This window comes from Procambarus clarkii, chromosome 20, assembly GCF_040958095.1.
Source record: "Procambarus clarkii isolate CNS0578487 chromosome 20, FALCON_Pclarkii_2.0, whole genome shotgun sequence".
Lineage (NCBI taxonomy): Eukaryota > Metazoa > Arthropoda > Malacostraca > Decapoda > Cambaridae > Procambarus > Procambarus clarkii.
The window spans coordinates 40,310,844-40,327,826 of NC_091169.1; the positions used below are offsets into that span (position 1 = coordinate 40,310,844).

The 16,983-nt window shown below is 40.9% G+C and overlaps 1 protein-coding gene across 1 annotated transcript in view; it reads right to left on the minus strand.

The window, feature by feature from the left end:
• LOC123755347 (sialin) overlaps nt 1–16,983 on the minus strand; it is a 46,192-nt gene that overhangs the window by 23,967 nt on the left and 5,242 nt on the right. The window contains exons 2-3 of the mRNA XM_045737886.2: nt 9,091–9,419; nt 5,900–6,133 (exon numbers count right to left, since the gene is read on the minus strand). Of these exons, the coding sequence (XP_045593842.1) occupies nt 5,900–6,133; nt 9,091–9,419 (563 nt within the window). The remainder of the gene's footprint in view (nt 1–5,899; nt 6,134–9,090; nt 9,420–16,983) is intronic.

Here is a 16,983-nt window from a genome sequence, read left to right on the forward strand (position 1 = left end):
TTCATCTTAAAATTAAGATTCCCGAAGGGAACATCGATCATAAACATTTATATATATATATATATATATATATATATATATATATATATATATATATATATATATATATATATATATATATATTATATAATGTTGTACATAGTAGCCAGAATGCACTACTCGGCCTACCATGCAAGACACGATTTGCTTAATAAGCCAAGTTTCTTGAATTTAAACAAAAATAAAAAATTCTTATCAAATAATATGGCTATCCATATCATTATGTATGAGTTAATTTTGTTTTAATTTGAGTTAAAACTAACGTATATATATATATATATATATATATATATATATATATATATATATATATATATATATATATATATATATATATGACTGAGCCTAACCATCTTAACCTAACCTAACATCATTAAGTCAATAATTTATGTTCTTAATATAATAATAATAATAATATTTCGAATAAACCAATTGAAAACAATTTTTTTTAAATAAAGAAAATCACTCGGCTTATTAGGCAAATCGAGCCTTGCATAGTAGGCCGAGAAGTGCGTTCTGGCTACTAGGTACGACATTTTATATATATATATATATATATATATATATATATATATATATATATATATATATATATATATATATATATATATATATATATATAAAATGTCGTACCTAGTAGCCAGAACGCACTTCTCGGCCTACTATGCAAGGCTCGATTTGCCTAATAAGCCGAGTGATTTTCTTTATTTAAAAAAAATTGTTTTCAATTGGTTTATTCGAAATATTATTATTATTATTATATTAAGAACATAAATTATTGACTTAATGATGTTAGGTTAGGTTAAGATGGTTAGGCTCAGTCATATATATATATATATATATATATATATATATATATATATATATATATATATATATATATATATATACGTTAGTTTTAACTCAAATTAAAACAAAATTAACTCATACATAATGATATGGATAGCCATATTATTTGATAAGAATTTTTTATTTTTGTTTAAATTCAAGAAACTTGGCTTATTAAGCAAATCGTGTCTTGCATGGTAGGCCGAGTAGTGCATTCTGGCTACTATGTACAACATTATATAATATATATATATATATATATATATATATATATATATATATATATATATATATATATATATATATATATATATAAATGTTTATGATCGATGTTCCCTTCGGGAATCTTAATTTTAAGATGAATAGGAAAACCAGGGATATACTGAACATCTTGTTTCAGATTCTTTACTTTAAAATGCATAACGTTTCGAATACTTCTCGTATTCATCATCAGATCTAAAAGAAAAAACAGAAATCACAATCAAATAACTCCAGTTATTTGATTGTGATTTCTGTTTTTTCTTTTAGATCTGATGATGAATACGAGAAGTATTCGAAACGTTATGCATTTTAAAGTAAAGAATCTGAAACAAGATATTCAGTATATCCCTGGTTTTCCTATTCATCTTAATATATATATATATATATATATATATATATATATATATATATAAGTGTGAAATCATCTCATCTAGCCAACCAACCATAGATGCAGTGCGAACCATATTGCCAGGAGCCCAAGTGATCGCTCCCACCGACAGTGTGCTGCTAGGGGCTCCTCTGGGCTCGAGCGCCATTGAGGTAGTCCTCGAAGAAAAGCTGAACGACCTGAGGAGGATGGAGGGAAGAATAGGGGCTTTAGACGCCCACGATGCTCTGTACCTTCTCACAAGGTGCCTGGCTTTGCCCAGACTGACCTATTTCCTAAGGTGTGCTCCCTCCTTCGACAGCCCAAAATTAACGGAATATGACACACTCCTAAGGTCAATAACCTTGAAAATGTTAAACCTCTCCCTGCAAGATGACCAATGGGACCAAGCAACGCTCCCAGTTAGACTCGGGGGGATAGGTATTCGCAAGGCGACACAGTTAGCATTGCCGGCATTCTTATCCTCGACCAGTGCAACAGGTGAATTAGTTAAGGAAATACTACCGGAACACCTAAGAGACTTCATTGGGATTCATGATCCCAAATTCGCGGAAGGAGCCGGTCAGTGGGACACTCTTGTCAACTCTCATCCTCGACCGACTTTTCCAAATGACTGCAAACAGTCCAAATGGGATAGCCCCATAGTGGAGAACATCGCCACATCATTGCTGAAGGCAGCTTCCAGGAAGGACAAAGCGCGTCTTCTAGCTGTGCAAGCTCCCCATGCCGGGGACTTCCTGTTGGCAGTCCCTAATTCCGCCTTGGGCACCCGCCTGGACCATCGGACCCTAAGTATTGGTGTTGCTCTGCGCCTTGCCGCCCCTATCTCCACCGAGCACCGGTGTATTTGCGGCCATGCACGGGCAGACCAATACGGCAGCCAAAGTCTCATCTGTCGTAAGACACAGGGAAAGATTGCCAGACATGAAGCAGTCAATGACATCATCAAGAGAAGTTTGGCTTCAGCTGGGTGCCCAGCACAAAGGGAACCTCAGTTGTGCAGGCCTGACAACAGCCAAAAACGCCCAGATGGAGTCACCCTGCAGCCGTGGAGGGAAGGTAAACAGGTCGTGTGGGACTACACGTGTGCATCCACATTGGCTGATACCTATCTACCTTACAGCGCAGCTGAGGGAGGCGGGGCGGCCACCTTCAGGGAGACCCAGAAAACTAACAAGTACAGGGACCTAGAACGTTGTTACAGGTTCGTGCCAATAGGCTCTGAGACTCTGGGCGCCTGGGGTAAATGTGCACTTAAGTTCCTGAAGGAGCTGGGCGAGGAACTCATTGGGAAGACTAGAGACCCAAGAGCGGCCAGTTTTATGTTCCAGCGCCTCAGTGTCGCTGTTCAGAGGGGAAATGCGTGCTGTATCTTGGGTACGCACCCGACCCCCGAGGAACTGGACGAGGTCTTCGAACACTGATTGGTATATTGTTATATAAGTGTGTGTTTTCTGTAAACTGTAACATTGCAATAAAATCAAATAAAAAAAAAAATAGGGGTGGTAGGAGAGGAAAAGATTAAAGTATTCAGTGAGAATCCACAAGGTCTTCTCTGAACACTATTTGTTTTCTTCTTCGAGGATGTGGGTCCCTTTAATTAAACCAGTGGTGGTACCCCTATTATATATATATATATATATAATAGGGGTACCACCCCTATAGATATATATATATATATATATATATATATATATCTATCTAAGGTAATATAATCTCCAAGGTAATCTCTACGAAGAGATTAGGCCTGCTCCATCATCACCTATTCTACCACACCACATCTACATATTCAAGAATTACAACAACTACATGCACTTGCAAGATGCTTGAAAGGATCATCCTAAACCGACTGTTGCACAAAATAGGCAGGTTAGGGTAGGGGGTCAATGGATTTGTTAAAGGACGGAGCACAGCAAATTGTATAGTTAATTACTTGGCTAATGACACGGCTAGGTACTCTGTATTTGTTGACATCAAAGGAGCCTTCGACAAAGCACAGGGGATTGCGATCCTGGACGAGCTTGCATGCATGGTGTCAAGGGGAGACTCATGAAATGGGTTGAAGACTACCTCACAGGAAGGAAAGCCAAGGTTTGCTTCAATGGAGTAGTCTCCAGAACAATGAATATGGAACTCGGGACCCCCTAAGGCGGAGTCTTAAGCCCTACACTATTCAATGTACTTATGAACGCCATTGCAAATATTGATTTTCCGGAAGGAACACAACAACTACTACTTCTCATACGTCTAGACAGTGTACCACCAGTCTACCTTCCCCAGGGCCCGTCAGCCCCTCGCACCTGGTGGTTGGGAGCTCATGCCACCAGTCAGGAACAAGCGCAATGGTAGTTTGTGTGAGCCGGCTCCCAGTTATCGAAGACACCAGCGCCACCCACCTTGGCCCTACCTAGCCACCACCAAGATTCAGAATGCTCTCTCGTGCTCAACTGCCTGGATCTACTAGCATACGACTCTGTGTGGCAGTAGACTCCTGCAGCCTGGCTACAGTATTCCTGCACTATTTTATTGTTTGTACTTTAACGTAACGTTAATTCGTCTATTTGTTTTTTGTATTTTGTTCACTGTAAGTAAGCCAAGGTTCGAACCTATTTTTATTTATGTAAATTGTTTAAAGTAATTTTTCATAGTAAAATATTTAATTTTTTCTCTGTTTTATCCTGCAGTTACCTCAGTGTGAAGTCAACAAGCAGTCTATTTTATTTTTACTTTTTTTTTTGTTTAATGTGACCGGAATTCCATCTACCCTTTAGACACAGCGCTAACAACCATTTTCACGTCAAAATATATAGCGCCTCAATGTGGCTATCCAGAGGGCAAACGCCTGATGTGTCCTCAGTTCCTGTCCGGAAGCTGGGAAGCTCCAAACAACCCACAACTTTTAACCTTTCACTGTATTCACCAATGTATAATTTTGAATCTTTAAATATCTTATAAAGCAAACCTTAACACAAAAAGAATGCAGCGGTTAGACAAAAAACCTAAAGTACATTAGAGGAGATTTTTTGGTCCCCTCCAAAGTGTTATGTGTGCTTTTTTCGAAGCTATGGGCCCCTCTTCCAGCAGTAGGTGCCCCCCTTATATATACATATATGTATATATGTACACATGACAGTAGTGTATATATATATATATATATATATATATATATATATATATATATATATATATATATATATATATATATATATATATATAATACATCCCTTAACTACTCGACTGATGATCGAGTGGTCCTGTACACCAGTTGCAGAGTGCTCCTGGCAGTATGGGTTCGAGTCACTTCTGGGGTGTGTGTTTTCAGTTGCATATATGCCTGGGGACCATTCAGGCTTGTTCGCATTTGTGTTCCTCACGTGTGCCCCAAAGAATGTGATGATCTGATAAAATACCATGCCCAAGATAACCATCAGAGTGCCGGCGGGATGATGGGGAATTAGCCTCGTTTACCATCATCTTTTGTCCGGTCGTGATGGTCTAGTGGTTAAGGGATCCTTTACACCAGTTGCAGAGTGCTCCTGGCAGCATGGGTTCGAGTCACTTCTGGGGTGGGAGTTTTCAGTTATATATATATATATATATATATATATATATATATATATATATATATATATATATATATATATTATGTCGTACCTAGTAGTAGCCAGAACGCACTTCTCGGCTTACTATGCAAGGCTCGATTTGCCCAATTGGCAGAGTGATTTTCTTTATTTTCAAAAAAATTTTGTCAATTGGTTTATTTATATTAGGAACATAATTTATTGACTTAGTTATGTTAATTTAGGTTAGGTTACGGTAGGTTAGGTTAGGTAGGTTAGGTTCGGTCATATATCTACGTTAGTTTTAACTCAAATTTTAAACAATGAACTGATGTATAATGAAATGGATAGCTTCATCATTTCATAAGAAAAAAAATGAAAAATGTGTAAATTCAGGAAAACTTGGCTTATTAGGCAAATCGGGCGTTGCATAGTAGGCCTAGTACTGCGTTCTGGCTACTAGGTACAACATATATATATATATATATACACACACACATACATAATGTGTGTGTGTGTATGTGTATGTTATTAAAATGCTGCCGCCATTCTTGTTCTCTATGGTTTCGTTGTGAATTTGCATATCAAATGACACGTTCTTAAAATAGCATAGTGATTTATTTTTTCTTCACGGCTTAGTTAGTCCTGAAGTTTAATTACCTTCTAGGCTTCGTTGCTCCGAAACCTAAGATGCCTATGTTCCTTGCTTATGAACACATGGAACAAGAGCGAACTGAACATTGGCTTAAGAAGAGTATAATTATATCAGGTTAGCCAGAACCCTTTAAGGCCTAACGTTAGAGAAGTGAGAGGAAGTACTTACCAGAGAGAGGCCCACCATGATCCTAGCGAAGATTAGGAGAATGTAGGATACTCTGGCCAAAACTGGTTGCATGAGGGTGAAGATACTAGCGGAGAGCAGAGCACCTCCCAGTACCCTGCACGGACCCCACAGCTCCGCTAGGCGGCCGCCAGGCAATTGAGACACCACGTTGCCATAGAAGAAAGCCCCAGCTACCAACCCTTGTGTCCACTCGTCCCAGGGCAGGTTACCGTTCTGCAACAACAGTGCTCTTATCTAGGGATCCTTGTCAGAGTGCCATATGCATGTATTTTAATCACTGCACCTGGATATTGATGTAACAAATTTTAAATAACCGAGGAGAAAGAATAATGAGAAATTTGTATTTCAAACAAGGATAAAATGAATTAATTATATCTGCATAAGCAATTAAAATATGGCCTTCCTTGAAGTTTATGGGGTCACATAAGGCGTATACATATGAGTTGACCCGTAGGCTATGAAAGCTGGGAACTCACTCGCTACTAGTTAATACACATATAACCCTTCAACACTGATTTTCACAAGTGAGCCGAGACCCGAGGCTGGCAAGGATATGTTACTCCTGATCTTATACAAAGTTAACAATACACGTTTTGTATTATTGTGAAGCAAGCAAAAAATACTTGAAATATAACACTAAGCATGATTAAAACGATTACGTTTGTTTTAAGTATTAATGTTTTTTATTATAAATAACTCTCTGTTATACCAAAAGTAATTGTAATTATCAGGAGTGTCAAGCTCAGTATGATATAAAGACACTAAAGAAGATAGACAGCGTTGCCTGGGTGTATATGCTCAGGCATTCACGTGCCGAGAAAAAATATCTTACTCCTGTTGGAATAAATCGGCTGTTGGCAGAAACAACTTTGCCTTGCGGTAGGTTACCACACTGTTCAGCAGATACTTGACGCCCCCAGACAACACCCGGGACGGCAAGAGCCGGACTGCCACCCGGCATAGATAACCAACAGCAAGACTATCAACACCTAGCAACCCCAGACGAAATAAATTGCATGCATACTTTGAGGTCTGCATAATCGATCAAAAGTTCCAGCCGAAGGTCAGACACGGAAGGGCCACCCTAATATCAAACCCAGTCTTGCAAAAACATATCACCGTGTTCCAGTGGCCTTCAGCGTAGCAAGAGCAAACCGCTCACCACATTCCTCGGATACACCAGGAACCCATCAGAACCCGCCGACCTTTCTCAGCCAAAAATCTATTAACTTCCCTATGACCCCAGGCGATATGAGCCAGGCGTCATATCGGTCTGGGTTGCTGAAGGTAAGATAAAGCAATTTTCAGGAAAATTTCTAAGTATGACTTACAGTCCTGGTTGTTAAGAGGGCTTTTCCGGCGAGTCTCAGGCGGAGCAAAAAGCAGACATACAGTACGTCTAGCATAGAGGCTGAACCAGGTGTGCCTGACGGAACGATGCCCAACCACTTGGATTGGGGAACGAACGCCACCCCTATAAGAGCGAAGTCATCACAGTACTGACCAGTCAAAGCAGATTTATCCGTTCTCCCAAAGTGTACATCCAAATATTAGGAGACATAATGACATTTATATTGGCAACACAATTATTAAATATACATAAAACGCAAAAAATAATAATTAGTAAACACATTCAGTGAGACCTAAATTAATAAGATAATATTTTCTTACTATATCTCATCCCACTTTAACCTACTAGTTGGCAAGGTACCAGGGCAATAGACGCCTCGCTGTTGTCTGGGATAGGCTGGTTCCCGCAGATAAACAGACCCATATCTGTAGACAAAGCACTTACCAATAACAAAGCAGAACTATACTGAAACTGTCATTCTTGTAACCAGTTCCATCACTGATGCAAGCATCCATTCTTGCTACTTCTATCATTATTGATGCAAGCATCAGGCATCCATTCTTGCTACCTCTACCATTATTGATGCAAGCACCAGGCATCCATTCTTGCTACCTCTACCATTATTGATGCAAGCACCAGGCATCCATTCTTGCTACTTCTACCATTATTGATGCAAGCACCAGGCATCCATTCTTGCTACCTCTACCATTATTGATGCAAGCACCAGGCATCCATTCTTGCTACTTCTAACATTATTGATGCAAGCACCAGGCATCCATTCTTGCTACCTCTACCATTATTGATGCAAGCACCAGGCATCCATTCTTGCTACCTCTACCATTATTGATGCAAGCACCAGGCATCCATTCTTGTTACCACTACCATCACTGAACAAATCCACAGGAACCATGACGAGGGTTCGAACCTATGCACTGGGTGTTCCAAGATGCACGCTCTAGTCGACTACGAAAGACATGGTAAAATAATTGCAACCTGGCGTATTGCTGCACCCTCAAGGATCCCGAGGCTTCCACTGAAGCCACACCAGGGTTTCACACAATCCCCCCCATGCACTCGGGGTCTGTGATGGTAGTACACAGTGAAATCACATTATTGTGAGATATTAATGAACAAAGAGCGTTCATCTGGGAACACCCAGCGCATAGGTTCGAACCCTCATTACGGCTCCTGTGGATTTGTTCATTGATATATCACGATAATGTAATTTCTCTGTGTACTACCATCACTGATGTAAGCACCAGAGACAGCCATTCTTGCTACCACTACCCTTATTGATGCAAATACCAGAAGCAGTGATTCTTGTTACTGCTATCATTACTACTGTTACAAACATCACAAGTTATCAGTCTTGCCATCAGTGTACCTGGTAAAACAATTTTACCGCCCTTTTATCAGCCACTCTTCCTCTATTACTAGCCAATCCTTTCAGTGATGGTGATAGCTTTCTCCCCAAGGATATATGCTTCTAACCAATAACTTCCATGCCATTATAACCGTTAAGCAATCTTTCTACATATTTACCAATCATTTTACCAACACTTAATAATAGTGGTGGCAAAATTTTACTAGATTTACACCTTTTATTAGAACTTGCATATATACCCATATACCCAGTACTTGCAATTGTATTCTGCTACCAACGTTTTACACACACACTTTCATATCAAGCACCATTCAGTCAACATTAACAAAGTTTCCTTTTAACACTGATAAAGATAAACAATCAAGACTAAGATATCCTTCAACTAATTGCTTACCAAAGTAGCTAATTATCCTATAAAAACAGATATATACTGACGTAGGTGGTGTGCGATGTGGTGTCATTAGCAGGCGCTGGGCAGGTGTAGACGGATTGCAGGGAATCGTCTCCCTGGGAGGCGTTGACGGCGTCGTTGTGGGTGGAAATGTCTATGGCTGGTATGACGATCTCCTGAGGCCCCATGAGCACGTCGCCCTGGAAGCGGTTGAAGGCGTCGCTAGGTGTGTGGCTGGGTGTGTGGGTCACCGTGACAGGGTTATGTTTCACCATGGCCACCAGGGCGAAGTTGATGTTGACACGGAGGATGTAATTGAATGTGACTCCCAGGAAGGCTAGCATGCAGACGACATATCGCGCTGGCAACCATGCTGGCAGGAAGAACTGTGTTATATGGTGACCACTGCGGGGTCAGTATGTGAGAAATGGGAGAGATTTGATGAGTTGTGGCGCAACGTATAGCTATCACATGTCGTATGATGAGGACTGTCGTAACACGTGGTTGGGGAAGGGGATGGAATAAAGTGATGAATTAACATGATACTGATCCCCAAAAAAGATAATATTTATAAGAATTATTTGGTCGAACGTACAAAAATGGACATTTGCAACCAACAAAGTTCATGTTATGTACTATTAATTTTGTAGAGGCCTCGATAAAAAGAGCCAGAATACAAACCTAATCTTTCCTTCACCTAATATATCACATACATACACAAAATGAGGCATAAGATAGCATATATTAGGCCTAAGGTTCTTTATTTATCCCATGGACATGTTATGTGAGGTTCTTTAGTTACGTTTTATTTCTTTAGGTTGATATTTAGGATAATTAAATAACACCTGAATTTTTGGAGGGTCCATCAGTATTTTTCCATGTTTGACAAAATTGTTGTTAAGTGTTATCATTACTGGAGAATGGGCTGCACAATGACCCATACCTGTACATTGGGGTCGGCAAGCTATGGGCAGTTACTATGGATGCAATTTGGCTCGTAAAATTACTAATTTAATCTTTAGGACTCTTGATTGTTGAAAGAAATCATCTTATGTCATACCATCCTGATTCAGATTGTGTTATAATAAATATATTGATTTATTTCACAACAATGTTTCATTTGCTATGTGTGGGAAATCCCCGCCGAAGTCTAACACTATTCCATCAGTCGTATGAAGACAAATTTCTGCTGATAATTTGTTTTGTTTATCCACGGGACAGTTGCTACCTCGAATTCCACACCATATGCTAGATAATTTATTATATCAGCTTTCACCTGAAAATATTATTCTGTTGTAAAACAGCGAACACTTAATATTAGAAAAATTTGATACTGTAACTTACTGTTCGGGTACTTTAAGGGAAGTATGAGGAAAAATTCTAACCCTCAAGGAACCCTAAATAATACACTGTTACACCGGAATCACGAAGTAGATCGATGACCCTCGATATTCAACCAATTACATTTAAACTAAACAATGGTGACGCAATTAGGGAAGCCCACATATATTACTAACAATAACATAAAGTAATAAAGAGGAGTCACACTTAATAAATTAAGTGATTGTAAATAAGTTGTCCGTACAAGTTAAAGGATCAATTAATGACTGATAAGCCAATAAAAAGTGACAGAAAGCTCAGTGTTGTGTTGCGCGTCACCAGAAGAGACGACGTGTTTTTGCGTAGTGATCTCTTGACATTTTGCACTTCCTTTTGAATTTCATGATATTCATAGGCTATAAACGGTCCTCGTGTCTGTTTATAATATAAGAAAGCGCGAATGGTACTTCAGACATGGGGAAATATAGCCAACGAGAGAGAGAGTTAACTCCAGTTTACACCATTGAACACTTGGCGGGCCTCGCCAATACAAAATATGCCAGACAAATAAACTTCGATTTAAAATATTTAGCAACATCGTTCCAAAACCAGTTGTAACGAAGGAGAAAGTCCAACACGAGATTAGTGTTGTATTCTAGTATTAGTTTTCCTAATAGACACCAGCCTTTCAAATGTTAGAAACCAGCCTTTCAAATGTTAGTGCTTATATCCTTTTTGCGTCTATAATGCGTCTGAAAGCAGGATTAATCATAATATTAAGAAATATTCTTCTGGTATAGCTGTGGCGTGTAGGCTAGTAATTATGCGGAATTAAAGCCTTAAAATGCTCCTACTCTTGGTCGTTCCCACAAAGCAAATTTTCTCACATTGTGCATAATGCTTCCAGTTCAAGTATATTATTAAAGTCAAACTCAGAAGCTCACTTGGTCCAAGGGAACTGGACCTAAGTACAATCGGTCTCATTGAACATAGGTCAGACCATGGCCGTCTTGGTCTGATGACCATGCAATGTAGGCCCTGGGCAAAACAATGTAGGCCCTGAGCAACGCAATGCACTGGGATCCCTAACTAGATGATGGGCAATGGGGGCCCCCTACCCAGATGATTGGCACTGTTGCCCCCTACCAAGAAGATGGGCACTGGGGCCCCTTACCAAGAAGATGGGCACTGGGGCCCCCTACCAAGAAGATGGGCACTGGGGCCCCCTACTAAGAAGATGGGCACTTGGGCCCCTACTAAGAAGATGGGCACTGGGGCCCCTTACCAAGAAGATGGGCACTAGGGCTCCCTACCAACAAGATGAGCACTGGTGCCCCCTACCAACAAGATGGGCACTCGGGCCCCTTACCAAGAAGATGGGCACTGGGGGCCCCCCTACCAACAAGATGAGCACTGGGGCCCCCTACCGAGAAGATGGGTACTGGGGCCTCCTACCAAGAAGATGGGCACTGAGGGCCCCCTACCAAGAAGATGGGTACTGGGGCCTCCTACCAAGAAGATGGGTACTGGGGCCTCCTACCAAGAAGATGGGTACTGGGGCCCCCTACCAAGAAGATGGGCACTCGGGCCATCTACCAAGAAGATGGGTACTGGGGCCTCCTACCAAGAAGATGGGCACTCGGGCCACCTACCAAGAAGATGGGCACTCGGGCCATCTACCAAGAAGATGGGTACTGGGGCCTCCTACCAAGAAGATGGGTACTGGGGCCCCCTACCAAGAAGATGGGCACTCGGGCCATCAACCAAGAAGATGGGTACTGGGGCCTCCTACCAAGAAGATGGGCACTCGGGCCATCTACCAAGAAGATGGGTACTGGGGCCTCCTACCAAGAAGATGGGCACTCGGGCCACCTACCAAGAAGATCGACACTGGGGTCCACAACCCAGATGATGGGGCCCCGCCCGTCCGCTAAAGTGCAGGATTATCCTCAGGTAGTTACGCACAAATTATTTTTAGTATAAATATTATTTGAAATGGGAATTGAATCCCAGGCCTTTCTAGCGGGTGGCCAAGTAATTATCCACTGTGCCAAGAGATCTCTCAGGAACAATATGGCAGCATGGGGCCCCTAGAATAGTGAGGCCAGGGGCAACTGCCAAGTGTGCCCATATGTTAATTCAGTACTTCCATGTTAGTGCTGGATTCGAAACTTTCGTGTAACTGATTCTTGTAATTATTGCAACACATGTATGAATAGTGATAATTAATCATGTTTATAAACAATAAAATATTGTATTATATATCAAAGAGGTATATAATTTTTTCTTGTGTATACTGCCTTTCCCTTATCCTGATATATGACACGATGACCACACCGTTATCCTTCTGCCTGTCGTGACTACTGTCTTGAAGCATCTATCCCGCTCCATCCTCCTTATCACTGCCGCTAATCCTTCCCAAGGTTCATTTTCTTTATATAAGGGGCGTTTAACACACACACACGAGGGTCCTGCTCGGGCCAACGCTACAAATACAGAACAACAGGTGTGCAAATCCAAAAAGTAGGCGAGCTAAAAAAATTTACTTGTTAATATGAACCCATGAAGGTGAAGCGTATAAAAACCTGAGGAACTGAAACGTGTTTGTGTGTGAGATCAGATGACCACTTATGTATAAACCCGCACACAGGCATCTTTAAATTCTGGAAAAACTAAACCTTGAACTATACTCTAAAGGTTCAAGTTGCTCTCTCGCGCGGGGGCGGCGGCAGGTGTTGGTAAACACTCAGGAGGTTGGCTGCACCGAGTGTCGTGCCGGTAGAGGCTGGTGGTGTCAGGGAATTCGTCTGGTAGAAACTGGTCAATGGTAAAATTGTGGTAAAGTTGTCTGACAGATTAGAATAATTAGCCAGGTGTGGCTGACTAAAACTCGCTCATTGTCAGCCGTTTAAAACCCGGATCCGCTGTGCCAAAACATCCTGTCCTCAGGGAGAAGGTACACTGCAGGTGATCACTTCAAAACAACTACATAATTTGTGATATTATCTGCTTCTTATCCAAGGTTTGGTTATGTTAGGGTTAGATTAAATTATGTTTTATTACATTTGGTTACTTTAATACAGTGTATTATTCTCAAACATGTGAAATATGAAATTCGAAAACTATTTGACTTCTTCTAGAATTTCAATTAGTGAAAACCAAATTCTTCAACCATTTAAAAGAAAATGAGTTAAGCATGGACTTTTTATATTTTAAACCAACAATTTATAATACAATAAAGTTATAATGAAGATATTCTCTGTTTAGGACAAAGGTTTACTTGCCAGTTTACAAGAAGACTATTATTTGAACCGTAATATGTTTTCAGACCATCACACATATCTAGATAACTAACTATCCAGTTGGTGTGAGAATGGGTTTGTTGTCTGGTGGTAATCCCTTCACCATGAACACGGGCGCGACAAAAACATATCAAGGACAAGTTGAGTGGACAATAGTCTATATTCCTCTCCAATAATATTCAAAACAAAGTTGCAATACGCTAATAAAGTTACTCAGAATTCTATCGATGAAGGTATTGATCGTACTAAAATTGACAAATGATACGATTAAAATGGAAATCAATACGCATCCGTCGGTATCGAACTTTGCAGTCGGTTTGAAGGTCGGGGAGGGTCCAGGCTGCCTGTTTTGGCTGCGTGATACTTCACTCCTGCAGGCGTCTATACCTTCACTCTTGTAAGCTTCACTCATGCTTACATGGTTATAATGAGGAATATGATAATAATGAGGGATATAATTATAATGAGGGATACAATTATAATGAGGGATGTGGTTATAAAGCCGGTTATAATGGCTACAAATAAAAACTCGCCTATAAAGAAGTAAATGTCCTTCATTAAATGAGTTTTTGCCATTTTTGAAGTGGCTAAAACGGTATTTTTTTGTGCTTGTCCTTGTTTTTTGTTTTTTATAGCGTAACACGCTTGGGTGTTCGCCGTTGTCCTCCTGCCGTGACGCCTCCTTGTGGCTTGCTACCTCAGGTAAGGGAAAGCCCATCTTCACTATACACTGTCTTCATCACTGTACCACATCTTTACTATACATGACCATCATCACTGTAACCACCGTAACTACACACAACCACCATCACTGTAACCGCCGTAACTACACACAACCACCATCACTGTAACCGCCGTAACTACACACAACCACCATCACTGTAACCGCTGTAACTACACACAACCACCATCACTGTAACCGCCGTAACTACACACAACCACCATCACTGTAACCGCTGTAACTACACACAACCACCATCACTGTAACCGCTGTAACTACACACAACCACCATCACTGTAACCGCCGTAACTACACACAACCACCATCACTGTAACCGCTGTAACTACACACAACCACCATCACTGTAACCACTGTAACTACACACAACTCTATTGCGAATGTGTTCTATTGTTCAGGACGCCTGACAGCAGGGTGGACAGCGCTTCGGATTCGTAGTCCTGAGATTCCGGGTTAGATCCCCGGAGACAAATGGGCAAAATGTTTCTTTCACCCTGATGCCCCTGTTACCTAGCAGTAAATAGGTACCTGGGAGTTAGACAGCTGCTACGGGCTGCTTCGGCTGTTACAAAAAGGAGGCCTGGTCGACGACCGGGCCGCGGGGATGCTAAGCCCCGAAATCATCTCAAGATAACCTCAAGATAGTGTGCTTAATAATTTAGCAGCAAGCTGAGCATAAGGGTTGTTCGTGATTAGTTTCTTGGTGGGGTATGTAGGCGTCAGGATGTCAAAAGGTACTATCTGCCAGGGTGGAAGGAAGTGCTGTACTCCTTCATCTTTACATACATCTTAAAGTCCCATCATTTGAGTATGAGTGGCTGTTCTTCGAGTCCATTTAGACTCGCTAGTTCCATTACGTATGTGTAAACTTTTCCGTTATACACAATCAAAAGCGATATTTTAAAAATATATTATTTTATTTTTTTATTTATTTTTTTATTTATATACAAGAAGTTACATTGGGGGTTAACAGAGAATATAGAAAACAAGTTGAATTAACATTCTTGTAAAGCCACTAGCACGCATAGCGTCTCGGGCAAACAATTATAATATAATAATATTGTATTCTTATGTATAGTTAGCATTACAGTAAGTAGATTACGTGTTTCTGTTATGTTGGCAATTGTTTGTTATTCAATCTGTCCTTAGGCCAGGCTCGTTAAATCGGCAGTCCTTCTCAAGACGCATTCATCAATTTTAACACACTGTGTATTAAAAATAGGTTTCCTCTCATATATAAATTAATTTGATTATACATCATAGGTCGTGTTCAGTTTAGGCGTTGGTTAGGTGTTTGGGTTCTATCGGCGATTATTTGTATTTGTAGTACGTGACTGAAGCGTTTCCAGAGTTGCGATTCGAGCAAAAGTCGGCAGCGAAGCTGTGTTCGAGAAATTTTCGGACGTCATCAATCGTGAGTAAATAGTTTTTCATTCATGAGCAGCGGGTTTGGAGACTGGATTAACCAGTATTTGACCTTTGATGATGAGGACATGCTCCTCAGGTGGAAATGTGTGTGTACTCACCTAGTTGTACTCACCTAGTTGTGTTTGCGGGGGTTGAGCTCTGGCTCTTTGGTCCCGCCTCTCAACCGTCAATCAACAGGTGTACAGATTCCTGAGCCTATCGGGCTCTATCATATCTACACTTGAAACTGTGTATGGAGTCAGCCTCCACCACATCTCTTCCTAATGCATTCCATTTGTCCACCACTCTGACACTAAAAAAGTTCTTTCTAATATCTCTGTGGCTCATTTGGGCACTCAGTTTCCACCTGTGTCCCCTTGTACGTGATCCCCTTGTGTTAAATAGACTGTCTTTATCTACCCTATCAATTCCCTTCAGAATCTTGAATGTGGTGATCATGTCCCCCCTAACTCTTCTGTCTTCCAGCGAAGTGAGGTTTAATTCCCGTAGTCTCTCCTCGTAGCTCATACCTCTCAGCTCGGGTACTAGTCTGGTGGCAAACCTTTGAACCTTTTCCAGTTTAGTCTTATCCTTGACTAGATATGGACTCCATGCTGGGGCTGCATACTCCAGGATTGGCCTGACATATGTGGTATACAAAGTTCTGAATGATTCTTTACGCAAGTTTCTGAATGCCGTTCGTATGTTGGCCAGCCTGGCATATGCCGCTGATGTTATCCGCTTGATATGTGCTGCAGGAGACAGGTCTGGCGTGATATCAACCCCCAAGTCTCTTTCCTTCTCTGACTCCTGAAGAATTTCCTCTCCCAGATGATACCTTGTATCTGGCCTCCTGCTCCCTACACCTATCTTCATTACATTACATTTGGTTGGGTTAAACTCTAACAACCATTTGTTCGACCATTCCTTCAGCTTGTCTAGGTCTTCTTGAAGCCTCAAACAGTCCTCCTCTGTTTTAATCCTCATAATTTTAGCATCGTCTGCAAACATTGAGAGAAATGAATCGATACGCTCTGGGAGATCATTTACATATATCAGAAACAAGATAGGACCGAGTACAGAGCCCTGTGGGACTCCACTGGTGACTTCACGCCAATCGGAGGTCTCATCCCTCACCGTAACTCTCTGCTTCCTATTGCTTAGATACT